This window comes from Pygoscelis adeliae, unplaced genomic scaffold (assembly GCF_000699105.1).
Source record: "Pygoscelis adeliae isolate BGI_AS28 unplaced genomic scaffold, ASM69910v1 Scaffold597, whole genome shotgun sequence".
In the NCBI taxonomy this organism is placed as follows: domain Eukaryota; kingdom Metazoa; phylum Chordata; class Aves; order Sphenisciformes; family Spheniscidae; genus Pygoscelis; species Pygoscelis adeliae.
This window is the reverse complement of record NW_008825148.1, coordinates 420592-435226: the sequence shown is the minus strand read 5'-3', so window position 1 is coordinate 435226 and position 14635 is coordinate 420592. Positions and strand designations below refer to the sequence as shown.

General features: G+C 46.5%; 1 protein-coding gene across 2 annotated transcripts in view; it reads right to left on the bottom strand.

The window, feature by feature from the left end:
* Positions 1-2257: 2257 nt before the first annotated feature.
* Positions 2258-14635, bottom strand: part of ZMAT4 (zinc finger, matrin-type 4) — a 71346-nt gene continuing 58968 nt past the window's right edge. For both annotated transcript variants that reach the window (XM_009328297.1, XM_009328298.1), the window contains 2 exons: positions 11161-11257; positions 2258-2854 (listed from right to left, as the gene is read on the bottom strand). In XM_009328297.1, coding sequence (XP_009326572.1) covers positions 2839-2854; positions 11161-11257 — 113 coding nt within the window. In that variant the 3' untranslated portion in view covers positions 2258-2838. The remainder of the gene's footprint in view (positions 2855-11160; positions 11258-14635) is intronic.

Here is a 14635-nt window from a genome sequence, read left to right as displayed (position 1 = left end):
TTAAGACTATTTTTCTTCCTCTGGCATCACAAGGTCCCCTCCACGAAAAGCCTGCTCCTGCTTCATCCCATGGGCTCATTTACACGTAGAATTGCTTGTAGTGATGGAGTCCTACAGGTACCAGCACTGGCTTCAGGACAATTACTTCTTAGCATGCACTGCCGTGTGACTTAATGACTTTAAATATTGCCTTTCCCCAAAATGTGGTTCAGCATAGGTTTACAGTGAAGCTGCCTTGATTTCACATGCACATCTGCCACTCAAGACTGCTCTGCTGTACAAACCCTTTGGGTGTTGCTTCCCTCAAAGTGAGACAGGTCAAGGTTGCTGAGCCGTGCCTACAGCATCCTCTGCTACAGTGCTTGCTATCTCATGGGCTACCATATTATAAATACACAATAATAGTAATAATTCTATGAATATATAAAATGACATTTGCATCACAACTGCAGTTTTCCAAGTGACATGCCCAAACATCTCTCATCTGAAACATACAGCGCTACTCAACACCAAAATGCAGAACAATACACTTTGCTTTGGTTTATTAAGGTGCAGAGAAGCGGATGGAGGACACAGATTAATCATCTATGTACGATTTGTTCACTTGGCAGAAAATTCACAAACCTGCAGGCTGTAGTGGTGAGCTGTGGATTAAATTAAAAGTTTCCCTGATGCAGAGCCAGTAGCAGCAGGTCACTGCTCTTCCTTCAGATGCTGGAGAAGTGGATTTGCACCTTGCTGGGATTCCTGGTAAATGAACTGATGGATCCATACACATCACTGCTCACTGCCAAAGACACAAGAAAGCCTCTAGCCGAGTGCGCACAGAAAGGAAATGTCAAAGCCTGTTATTTCAGAGGTGCAGAAGCAGGGAAATGGCCACAGTCCCAGAAGAATTGTGCTACTACACATACATAAAACAATCAGATTGCTCTTTAAAAAGGTGATGCTTAATCCCTAGCAGCATTCACAAGACAGGTTCTCTGCATGCAAAGTGCACTCACCCAGTTTGTGTAACAGGGCACAACGAGGTTTAGTTTTGTATTGCTCATAGTACCTACATGAAACTGGATCATGTTTATTGCAGCTCCTTGCATTGCAGCGGGTTAAGAAAGAAACCTGGTCTCTTTGTGCTGACTGCAGTAGAAAAACCAAAATCCTTGTGAGCTCCCTCTTTCCAGTAGATAGAGTTACTTTTGCTTCCACTCCCCCCAAAGCCAAGGAAGAATAAACACATTCCCTATAGATGAGCACCAAACTGCTGCAGACTAGGACCCAGTTGGGGTCTGCACAAACAGCGTTCCTCTTAGACAGGTAAGGCTGGTTTGCGGTCAATTTTTTCTCCCTTCAAATCCTTTTAGTTTTCTCCTCCCCATGAGCAACCCCCCCCCAAGCCACAGTCCCTGCCACGGGGCCCCTGGCTGTGGAGCCGTCAGATGACGGTCCCGCATGGGCACTGGGACCCTGGCGGGAGGGACTGCCAGAGACCCCCAGCACCTGGAAGGTCTCTAACACATCCAGCTCCTAACACTCCCCTGCTGAATGCTTTGCCTCTCACAGTGCAAATACAGCTGAAACATACAGGGGTTTCTGATGCAGGGAAAGCCTTCAGGTCCAAACCCTCTGCCCACACCGCGGGGAAATGCCAGAGCTCAGCAGGAGACCCGTGGCTCGGCAGCACCAGGCTCCGACAGCGAGCAGCTGGGGAGGCAGCACGATGCCGGCCAGTCCCTCGGCAGAGGTCTGCCATTGGCGCAGCTCCCAGAGCGCCGGACCCTCCGTCCCCAGCCGCGGAGGATTTCTGCCCTAATGCAAAACTCACCAGTGTGGCAGCACTGGTAACGTGGGCGTCGAGCCCAGACGCTGGCGCGTGGCTCCCAGCCCAGCTCCCGCTGCACGGCAAGGGCGGCTCCAGGGGCGCGCGACGGCCGGCCTCGGTGTCCTGAAACCAGCCTCCGCACGCCGCCTCTCCACTGTCCCCATTGCCGGTCCCCAACACCTTTCCCTGTGGGTGCACAGGGAACATGCTCGCAGCCGGTGCTACCCACGTGGGACGGCCCGGCCAGCTCAGCCGCTGCCGCCGGTCCAGTCCTGCCGTCCTTCCCGCAGCTCTCCTGGAGGGCTGCCGGCTTCCAGGAACGGCAGGCGTGCAGAGCAACATCTGGCTTTGGGTTTGCATCAGCAAAGTCGATAAAGCGAACGGCTTCCGTCTAGCCTGTAGGAATCCTACCGGCAGGAAAAGGATTTTACGCTTTCATTTTAGTTTCTTTGCTCAGTGAACCATTTGTTTCTCTGAAGACAAAGAGGAAAGGAAAAAATTCATCCGTTATACAATCCCCGTGATTCATTTTTTGCTGCTCTTTATGTGTTGACACAAACCATGCTGGAGAAGGTGAAGAAAGTATGTTTATTTCTGGTTGAAGACTGATTACATCACTATCATGGATAATGTAATAGAATAATTTTATACTCTTGGGAGAAATCTATGAATAAATATGAAATCTAAGAATAAATATGAAAAAGTAAAATATTTTGTTTCCGCTGTCTCTGAAGATGAGTGATGATTAAGTGCTGTATTTACAGGATAGTTATCATACTCTAGACTCTGTGCTGAATAAATATTATCTTGAAAGGGTAAAAAAATCCATTGAAATATTTTAACTCACCACAAAATTAAAAAAAAGAAAATCCATGTATTTGTCCAAAGTGAAGGTTAGTTACATGTTAATTATCAAATCCACACAGGATCATTGTCCAAGAAAGCATCCTCTCCTTGCTGACCAGTTCCTCTCCACAGAAGAAGCCTCGGTGGTTTTCCTTGTCTCGACTGACGAACTACTACTGGTTCTTCAGGCTGCAAGACAGAAACGAAGCAGAAGTCACTCTCCCCCCTGCCGTTCCTGGTTCAGAGCTGGTTTCTGTGCACCTCCTGAGGTCTGCCCAGGCATCTTTCTTTCCCCCCTTGCCCAGGCAGCCTCAGGAGCATCTCGCTCCCCTTCCCCAGCGGACGGTACCCACTCCCCCCCACCGCCTCTTTTAGCGGCCGAAGCTCCAGAGCGATCCAGCACTGAAGGCAGATCCTAGGTGGACCGGTACTGGGGCAAACCTGCAAATTTTCTCGTAATGACCAAAGAATTTTTTTATGTGAGCAATGAGGAAACTTCAATTCCAAAAAATATATAAACAAACTCTTTCCACCGAAAAACATGTTTGCAATTTTAAGGATAGTTTTGTATTTTATGAAAGAAAATTGATGTAACAATTTGAAAAAAGTGTACTTTCTTTAGGTCTTCAATTTAAATTTGTTTAAGACCCTAGCAAACCCTGCAAAACTTGCCTTGTTTTCAACCCAACACGTTTTTTGGCCAATGAGGAATTTCTCATTCAGCAAGCATTGGCAATCTGAGGTTTACACTTTGAGAAATCAGTCCAATGTTTATGCTTTACATTAAAATAATTAATCCATACACCCGACACCATGAAACAAAGTTGTACCAGTCATTCTGGTTTTTCAAATTATGATCAAAACAGAAGATATTAGAGATATCTTTATTTTCACCTACATTAAAAGGGAAGGGAGACAATTTAATCCTATAATGAGAGAAAGTATTACACACGCTCTTTTCATAGGCAGTATAATTATTCAGCTGCTCTCTGGAAGTGAAATAATGACAAATTAAAATGCCTTTCAATTCCATCTACATTTTACAACTATTCATCTTCTGGAGTTATTATCACTCTAAAGGCTTCTTTATATTTTAGGCATCAGCCACTATATGTTACAGAAAGCACATGGAAATTGTTACTGCTACCAATAAAAGTTGCAGTCATCAAGGTAAGAACAAAACCATTTGGCTTTGTTGTAAAGTATATGGTACAACTCAAGTATTTAATATAATTTCCTGAAATTTATTGGAAATCTTATATCAAAGAGTGCACTCATTCTAGGTGAGGATGCACAGGAGGGAGCTCAACCTCCGAGCGCCGGGGATGGGGGCTGGAAAAATTCAGGGGAAACAGAAATAACTTTCTGCATAAAATCCAACACAAATTAAGTCATGAACTTCCAAAGCCCCCAGCGCAGGGACGGCCGCAAAGGGTGCCCGAGGAGGACAGGCAGAGCACCCACCCAGCAAATGCCCAGGACCTGCCAGCGCGGGGCCCGGGAAACGGCGGGACGGCGCTGCCCTGCCTTCACCGCTCCTGCTGCGTGCTTTGCCACATCAGATACCACAACCAGGTACATGTTTCAGCCACAACAGGCTGTAAATATTTGTTTACGCTTTCTTAAATAGATTGAAAAAAATACAGAAATGCAATCATGGTGAAGGGTGACATATCTCTAGGCATGATATTTACAATATTTTGATTAGCTGCGATTTCTGAATAGCCAAGCAGCTTGTGTTAATAAATACCCTATTCCAATTAGACATCTGTGTTCTCAATCAGGAAAAAAAAACAAAAAACACCAAAAAACCCTCATACGCACCAAGCCTGCTGTCATTTGCTCCCCAGCAGGCCATTAATCATCTGGGCTTTCACAGCGTGCAACCCAATGACTAGGTGAAGGGCTGTACAGGAAGATCTTCAGAGCACACCTTCCAAACTAGAAATGACCATTCTCAACCCCCAGGCACTCATTTTGACTGAATACTGCACTCCTTCGGTACGTTTAGATTCCTAGAGAATTGATTTTACCCCAATGACAGCTGCAGGATTGGGTCCCCTCTCTGCAAAAATCCTAAAATTAATCAGAAAGCATGAGTTTGAAAGGGAAACCTAGACATGTATTAGCATCTGTGAATGTGTAAATGAGTGGTTATAAAACCCCAGAATACATTTGTGAGCTCTAGATGGGGCAGAGAGATCTGGCTGATCAAAGAGACAAAATAAAGGTGAAAAGATAAAATTCTTCTTTATGGAAGTGGGAATCATTATCCACATATAGTGAGACTCTTAATTACTAGGGCTGGATCTCAGCCTCCGATCGCTGACAGCCGGAACGGCAGAGGATAGCTCACAGCTCCCGCTATCCGGAACATTATTATAGCGTTTGATATATTTGCAACCGGCCCAGAGACGGCCCTAACATCAAACGTGGGTCTGGGCTCTGGTACTCTGCCAACAGCATCTTTGATCCTTTCATCCGCAAGCCCCTGAGGAGCTACTTCAGACCTGGAACCAGGCCCGCTGGTGCACTTTCCCCAAACACAGCTATTCCCTCCTGGATGCAGGGACGAACACAGCACCCTGTCCCCAGTCCCACTGCCCACGCGTGCTAATTAAAGGAGCCCTAATTGCAAAGCCCTAAGTTAACATTCCACACGAGCATTTCTTTGACCCAGAATCTGAATCTCCTCTGGCTTCTTTCACAACTACCTGGGACTTTAATTCTCTGTTGTTTGTTGAAAGTCACTTTTAGCAGCGATTCTTCATCTTTCCAGTTTACATAAACCAGAAAAGAGGGAAGTTTTGTTTCTTTCAGCCTACAGTAAGCAGTAAGGAGCAAGGCTGGCATGTGATTCTCTCCCAGTACTTCAGAGATAATGTGCCCTCATTCCTGCAGCTCCTCACGAGCCGGTGTTTTGGCCGCCACCGGTCCCCACAGAAACAGAGCTGCTGGTGCTGACCACGGTCCAGCCAAAGCGGGCACCGGCACCGCCGCGTGCCTTGCTCGTCATTCCGCTGCTCTTCTGCCCATTGGGGGAAGGAGGAAGGGAGAAGGGGAGATTAAAAAAAAAACACTTCTATTTCTGGAAAGCAAGTCAAACAATGACTCAATCATCTCTACACAGTTCATAAATACCTAATTAAAGGTTTAGTGCTCCTCCCCGCTGCAGATGTTCCAGAGTCCAGCCACGCTTCAAAACCTGCTTCTGTGCCGGCATGTGTGCATGCAGCCGCCAGCGTTGCTTATCAGAGCCCCGAACTGGAGCTCTACTTTCTGAGGACATTTAAAAAGCAGCCCTTGCTCAGCTGCTCTGTGTGAATGCACATTCCCATCAGAGCCATGATGAACACTGCCTGACCCCTGACGTAAGCAGACTGGATGCCAGATTTGTGATGCCTTAAAAGAAATATTCTCCTGTACCTGAGTCTAGCCCCAATTCCTGACTTTATGATAGGATAAAAAAAGGATGCATTTTTCCTTTATTTTCAAATATACAGCTTAAAGTACCTACACGCTGGAGAAAAACTGGGAGCTAGTAGACATTATCTTGCTTTGCATATTCATTGGCCAGAGGGATAAGGACTAACTCAATATTAGCTACCTCCTCCTGCATCTTTTATTCAACACCAAAATACCAGCCAAGACACTTTCAGCTTCCCCGTCCAACCCCTATTTTCCCCATCTTTTGGTCTAACAAATTCAGACGGAAGCATTCAGGCAAGCCCCTGAGATTCCTGTAAATAACCAGCTAAGCTCTCCCCACCAGACACCCCCAAAGGAAGAACAGGTCAGCTGCCGGGTACGCAGCCTTCAATTCCTGCTTTGCTAATGGAGTTCCAGCACCATCAGTGCCACGCTGAGAAGTGATGGAGGTCCAAATAACATGGCCTGCTAAGCAGTAGCTCAAGGGCTGCTGTACAGTGGGTTATTTAAAGCAATTCTAGCAGTGGCTCAGTTGTGTGTTGCTCTCTGGAGAGCTCTAAAGAACTATAATAAATATCCACAACTTGACTCATTCCTCATAAAAGTTCTTCTCTCCTAAAGCAGCTTTTCAGAAGACTCATCTGCCCAGTATTTTTTGGGTGCTACCAGCTTCCAGCCTGCAATCACCCTCCCTGCTAAGCTGTCCCAGAGCAAAACCCCTTTCCTTTACAAACTGTTCCCCCCCACCCCTTTATTTTTTTAATTATATGAAGTATGACAGCTACATAAAATGTTTTGTTGCCTTGGCAACTGCAATCCACTGGCTTCAGACTGAGTTATAAAGACGACGACAGTCTTGACACTAACCAACAATAATGAGAACAGCAAAAACCAGTGGGCAAAACACTCTCCAGGGTACGCAGGAGTGCTGCAGGAGGGATGGCTTCCTCACCTGGCACCCCAACGCAGAGCACAATTGCTTCACCCTGCACTTGAGAGCCAAGGTGCTGCGATGACCCAGCCTTGCTCTGGGACAAAGCGGCAGTGGAAACTCGGCAGAAGTACCAGGTTTGGATTTCAAAATTAACTTTCTCTGTATAGAAGAGGTAATCGCTTGTAGAAAGCTACAAAAACATAGATGCAGCCCTGTCAAAATCTGTTGTGTTTCTGCTGCCCTGCACATCCCTTTGCATTGGAAACAGGGCTGAGCTGAGGGCACGTGTACATTGTCACTCGTACAATAGTCAAGACACGATGTAGAATAACTTTTCACAATGTATTAATTTACAGCACTAGTAGTGAAGATTTCTTCATCTTTGTCTGCACTATAGACAATTTCTGTAGTCAGGAACATGAGCTGTATGAACTGCTTTACCTTCCTGAATTCTTTTGCTACCTGCTATTATCACAAGTGCCCAACCTGTGCAGCCGGCTCTGTACAAACACCGTGTACAAGGTCATCTCTGTATACGTGGCAAATAGAAGAACTACAAATAGAAGGGGGGTCATGAGACCCCCCCCCGACTCATTCTGGGGCTGCATCTCTGGGTCCAGCCACATTCAGCCGTGCACATGGCTGTTACAGACCCTTTAGACCATGGGGGGATAACTGATTCAGGATAAAAGATATGGGTAACTCATTCCCTCAGTCCCATATAGAGGACAATGAAGCTGCAAAAACAGCTTTGAACAAGGAGAGTAAAATCTGGTTACATACTAATTACAGGGTGGGAAGAGCTTTTGTTGTGCACAAACCCAAGCTGCCAATCTACTGTCTCCCATGCTTCTGCACTTTCCTATAGGCGATGGAGAGATCTGTGCTGTGCTCGGATACTTAGCTTCAAAGAAAACTGTATAAGAATGAACAACGGATGGAGGAAATAGAATAATCAGAGCAATTTCCCATAGAAATTGGTCAGACGAATGTCTCTAATTGGCATTCCATTATTACATTTGTAACATACTTTCTTTTGAATTTATTACTTCCTTTCCTCTTGTACTGAAGGCCCATGAAAATCTCTTGGGACCAGATTTAAGTCATTATGAATAAATGATAAGAAACTAAATTTAGAAAGACTGATAAGAATATTAATTTGCAAAAGAGGAACGTCCTCAAAAAAAAAAGTGGGAGTCCTGCAGGCTTCTGTGCCACTCTGGTGTTCCCTGCACAGGCTGGCTTGATCCTCACCGAGATGAAAGAGAAATGGGCCTTCCTATCAATAATTCATGTGCTTTCAGAGCTCCAGAAAGCTCTGGGAATGCCTGCGAGTGCCACCGAGCCTTGACACTAAAATGGTGCAATGCTGTCTGGCTTGCTGGCATCCCAGTGAGATGGGCTGGGACACCGGGAGCCTCCATAAACCAAACCCAGCCTTCCCTGCACCACCTGCTGCTTCCTTCCCAACCAGCCCGCGTGTTCAGGACAGTATGTGTCTGTACCCTGCTGCTTTATCATCACCCCCCTGGTTCCCTGGCATTTCTGCTCTGGAGGAGTTGCTCTTGCGAGTTTGAGCAACTGCAGGAGGTTCTTCTGCTGAACAGCAGCAATCCCCCCACCACGGAATGGGGATTCCTCCATTTCCCCATCCTACAGCCTGGCCTCCTGCCATGTATGCTCAGTCGGGGAGTTGAGGGTCTTCTCCCCAGTGGACAGCAATAAAGGGATGCGAATTATTGTCTCAACTCCTGCTGATTCTTTACCCAGATATTCCCTTCAATCCCAAGCTCTGCAGTGAATGCACTCCCTGTTAGGCTCCTACTCCAGCTACAGAAAGAGATGAAGCAGAAAGATCCTTAGTCTTTGCAATTTTTGTCAGAGTATGTCAGAAGAAAACATTTGGGAAAGCAATAGATGCAGAAGGAATTATCTTGATGCAGAAGGAATTATCTTTCTGCAGAATTGTCTAAGTGTGGAGATGACACTCTGCTAGTTGCAGGTGACTGAAAAACAAAAGCAGAAGGTGTGGGTATAAAACAGAGGATGTGAGGCACCCTCCTGACACTGAAAAGAAGTCGCGCATCTTTTCTGCACATCTATATTTCCTGTTCATAAGGCTGCTCTGATTTTAAATGAACTCCTTTATCCTTTGCAATAATACCAGCAGCAACAACAGCAATAATAATACAAACTCAGAACGACTGGGCGGGGAAGGATAAATTACAGCTCTCTGCCCGGGCAGCACATCACAACTGCTCTCATTCCAGGTTTCCAATGGGAAGAGCTGTCTGCTCTATTTCCCAGTAGTGGGAGTTTGTTGCACTGGGTACAGACACGGACCCCATCAGCACTGTCCTGCATGCTGCACACGTCACCCGGTGGAGCAGGGGTGCACCATCAGTTAGATGTGTTAAAAAAGAAAGGGAGATGGAGGCAGTAAAGGACTTACTGAAGGTCCCAGATTGCTCGTGGCACAGCCTAAAACCATGTCTTGCTTGCCTGACCCCAGCCCTCTTCTCCACAAAACATCTAGACTGGTACGTGTGCTGGATCACTACGGCCACTCAACAACTGCCTCTCCTTCCACTTCACCCATCCTCTGCAAAGAGCAGGGGGAGAACATCACCTCATTAGAAAGTCTGACGCCATCAGTTCCTTCTGCTAATTAAGATCCTGAATACGACTACACACTCAGGTCCAGAAAGGGTAGCATTTGGAAGACATTCAAATGCTCCATGAATAAATAGGATAGAGCTAATGTGAAGAATACCAGGAATCTTAGAAGGTCTAACATCAGCTGGGGAAGGTCTGCACTTATCCTTTGGTAGCTTAAGCAAAATTAGACATTAGTACTTATGGCTGGTTCTGAGCATCCTGCCTCATCTTTCAGACTGCCCTTAAAGCTACCTGAAGTATTTCAGTAACTAATGACACCTTTTACATCCCTCCTCTAATCTGGGCTATCCTGAGTGCTTCAGCCTGAAACTGTTCCCAAAGCTCACATGTAAATGTATTAAGAGAGATTAGTTCACTAATCTGCTCTCTGGTACCATGTATCTTTATCACTTCATTTTAATAATTTGTACCAGTTGACAGAGCAGACTCCCTCCAAGTCTCAAAGTTGGGTAATACATAATTGCTCTAAATCACAGCACAAACACTCTTGCTTGAAAACGCCTAATCCCACTACACTCCCAGTGTCTCTTCTGAGGTTTAACACATGAAGTAAGCTGCAAACTCTGTATCATTAAGCACGAATGCTTGTGGCATCAGGACTCGACATCATTAATGTCTTGGGTTACTGCTGCCCATTTCTTCTTCATCTGTCCCAAACCAGTACCCCTGCTCAGTTTGAGGAGAGGACAGGCAGATATTTGGGTTCCTCAGCATCCTCTGACATTTTCAGTGGGGAGGGACAGCAAACCTATAACCTGGCTGAGGACACGGGGAAGAGCTGTGCAAAGCTATAAGGTACTCTGTGCCGTAAAGGCATACAGCACTGTCACGAGCAGAAGTAAGGAATGCTCCTGCCCAAAAGACAACAACCTATCAAGGACAAGCTGAGGACAAGGGGTGTCCCTGAGGACGCGCGGAACAATAGCCACGTGTGGGAGTTTCCTGAGAAGGGGGCTAGAGGAGGGGTCTGCAGGAAAGAAGGAAGATGTTCAGGAAAGCAGGACATCCCCTAACACACTTCACCTCTCCAGGCAGGAGCCCCTGTCCCCAGGACATCTGCAGGCTCATGACTCCCCAGCCCCAGCTGAGCCTGTAGGATTATCCCAGAGTCTTTAGGCAAAACCCAGGAAACCAGGACAAACCTCCAGCAGCGAAATGCAGCAGGCTGCATGGAAAGCACAGTGAGCTGACAGCAGGATTTCACTGGGGCACGCCATGACTGGCAGGAAATTAGGAGCAAACAGCCCTCTCTGCTTCGGTGGAATTCCAGGAAGCCCATCTGGGCTCAGCCCTGCCTTTCTCAAGCTGGAGATGCCTCCGATATATGTGTTTGCAAAACACCCAGAGCTCCTCAGATGACAGGGTTATCAAAGTGTAAAGCATTACAATATATATTCATCTAGGCAGACACAGACAGACAGGAGGCCACTGGGTAAAGCACGAAGATACCCACTTGGTCTGATGTTTGGAGCCCTTCAGGTGCGCGTGGTACTGCTCTATCGAGTTCAGGGTGACGTTGCAGATGTTGCACGTGTAGCTGCGCTTCAGACCTGCAAAGAAAACCCAGAGCCATTAATTGTGCACTGCCCTCAGCACCGGCTGTGCATTTCAGTGTAGGCTGAGGGCAAGCGCAGGGCTGCACCAGGAGGAAAAACACCTTCGTGCCTAGGCTACAGACTGTTCAGAATTAAAATGGCAGCTGGAAAGTACAAATGAGTGAAAATGGCTGAAGAAAGTCGGGGGGGGAAGGCATTAACCCTTGCCCCCAGCAAACTTCTAATTAATTAGAAGGTACTCAGTTCTCAAATTTCATTTCCAGTTTCCTAGACATTTCTCTTTACAGTAACCCATGTATTTACTTTTCCTGGTCAGGGTATCCAAGCATTAGTGAAGCCTAAAGGAGTATTTTTAAGAGGCACAGACTGAGCAGAACCAAGCAGGGTTCAAAGGCAAATCCCTCCTGGAGACCACGGTCCCTGCAGTTCATCAGCACCGGCATCCCTCTCCTGTGGCTTTCTCACAAATCATCATTGCACTTAGACTAACGAGCACACGAGGCCCCATTTATCCCTCTGGCTTTTTGGTAGCGAGCACAATTCAGGACAATTCCTCGTTAGTGTATTTAGGAGCCAGATCACTAAGGAACCTTTTTTTTTTTTAATTATTCCAGCGGGATCAACTCCGATTTATCCACTGAAGCGAATGGCCATGTTTGCTGAACGCACCCACTGATCTCCGAGAGCCAGCAACTCGGCAGCCTTCATCTGAAGGTCAAAGCTGGAAGCCTGGCGCGGTTACCAGGTGGCCACCCAAAAGCTGGAAGCCAGGAGCTCATTTGCCTGACGGATTTAGTCTTGGCTGCAATACCTGCCTACAGCTCCTGACCGCAAAGCAGACCTTGCTTTACTAATTTTAGCCCTTCACAGATACAATAACAAACAACTATTTATAAAGCTGTTGCTCTTGCTGCTGGCCAAGTGAGTACCACTGAACTAGAAATAACATCTCAGCAGGTTTACGGTAGAAATGTTACGAGATTTTGTTGGGGTTTTTGTTTTGTGGGGGTTTGGGGAGTTTTGTTTTGTTTGTGGGTTTTTTACCTTCTAACAAATTGCTTAGCTGCCTCTGCTACTTCCCATTTCATTGTTTATTTGATTGCCACAGTTACAAGTGATTTTCTAAGTAAATATACTGCATTTTATTTTATTGCGATGTAAACAGCAGAGAACATGATCCAAGTGCAGCAGTGCAGTTGGCTGAGCAAGTTAACGTGAGAGCAGACAGCGCAGGTGACTGTGCTGGACTCCAGAGAAGTGCACAGGTCATGCAAGGTTTATCTCCCGCTATCAAAAAGTAGACAAATGGTGTCAGTAGCACTGAACCAAATCACACAAATACCCCCAGAGCAACAGAAATGGGGACTATGGCCCATCCCGCTCCCTGCGTCACGAAAGGGCAGAAGCTGCACCCTCAGATGGGGGCCACTGGCCCCACGGAAAAGACACCCACCCCGAGGCGCAGCACCCACGGCCCCCAGCGCAGGAAAAGCGCTTGGTTTAAACAGCATTTCTCTCCTAATTCACTGGTCTGCCTCTGGGCACAGATTGCAGGGAAGAAAAAAAAAACAAAAACAGGCAATTAAGCAGATTCATGCACATCTCAAACAGAAGCTGCAAAGCGATTTATAAGCAAAGTCACCGAAACAGTCTCTTGGCACGTTCACTGGAAAACATCCAAGCTGGAGAACTAAACCCAACAAAATCAGCCTGTGCTTCGCCTATTCAGCTAAGATCAAACTTCACATCTCTGAGACAAGACACTTATTCACCTAAAGAGTGTGCATGCACAGAACGTGAACAGGAGACTGTAGGATTATAACGGCAGGCACTGCCGACCAGTCTGTATGCAACTCAGAAATGCCTCCAAACTGTATTCCACTGATTGTCATGTAAGGTAAAAAAAGCAAGAGACAGGAGACGATTTATGGATATAATAAAAATTGCTCATCTAAAAATTGTAATAGCTTTTATCTTGCTACCAAAGTTCAGTTTTTTACTGGAGATTGATACTCAGACGGGGACTGTTATTACGCCTTTTCTTCCGATACCATCCTTTCCACTCCATGTTATTTCAGACTACACTTCTAATAAAGTGAATTGTCCTGGGTGGGTCCCAGGGAAGGGGGAAGAAGGTCAGAGTTAAGGAAGATGTCCAGGGTTACGGATGCAACCTCTGTACAGCACAGCCTAAGAAAAACAGTTGCCTGAGATGCCCAGAGAGATACAAAACCCACTATTCTCAACACTATTTATTGTACTAAAAAGGAAAATTTTTTCTTCCTCATTTAACAGTTTGCATTTCAGAATTACAATTTAATGACTTAAGGCTGAGAGTATTTTCAGTTTCAGCAGGACAAGGAAATCAAGATTTTTCCGCCTTTGAAAAGCTGAAAATCTAAAAACAGGAACCCAGCAGACAGGCAGCAATCAGAATTAGAGGTGAAGGAGAAAAGGCCTTTTCCCCAAGACAGTGTGCTGCCCAGTGGCTGCTGAAAATGGCTGATATTATTTTTGATTCGTGTCAGTTTAGATTTCCTGGGAACATGCAGGCTTTTGTCCATTTCTGAGGCATTTATTCTTAGTGCCCTGCTGCACTACTCCCTCCCTCTGGAGAGGATATTAGCCTGCTTAGCACATGGTAGATCAAGTAATTATTTACACACTAATGTTCTATTTTGCCCTTCCAGACGGGTTTTCACCCAAAACATTCCTCAATGCCTTTTGCAATCACAGAAGAACATGATGCTGCTGGGGAAGTTCCTCCACACCTGCAAAAGCTGCAAAATCAGATTTGATTAATTTCTTTCTCTTTTTTTCTTTTTAATTTGTTTCTCCTTCCATAAGGAAGTCACCTGGGTCAAGAGACGACTACTAGCTAGGTTCAAAAAAATCTATTTTTTGTGGGAGAAATGAGAAGCCTTTCTTAGGAACTACGACAACAACAAAACCAGTTCCTTGCCCTTCTGCAACATCTGACGTTCACAGTCCCTGTGCCGAGGCAGCATCCCGGCAGCATCCCATGCCCTCACAGGAGGACCCTCCCCAGGCCCAGAGGACCAGGCTGGCATCACAGCCCCGAGGGGTCAAAACCCAGACCCCAAACGCACAGACCCGGCAGCAGTCGCTGGCGGCATGCTGGGGGTGGAGGAGCAGCCTGCCCAGTGCCGGCAGCATCACCGTGATGGCACGGGGTAAGGGAAGGGCTGTGTCCCCCTGCGGCGCCCACGCGCTTCGCAAGCACGAAGGGCAGGAAAACAAAACACTTTCTGGTTTCTACAAACGGAGCAAACCTGGCAACAAGACAGGGAGGGTCGGTACAAACCAGAGCGTGGCAGAGGCCCCAGGACAGGACGGGACGCCCTTCTCCCT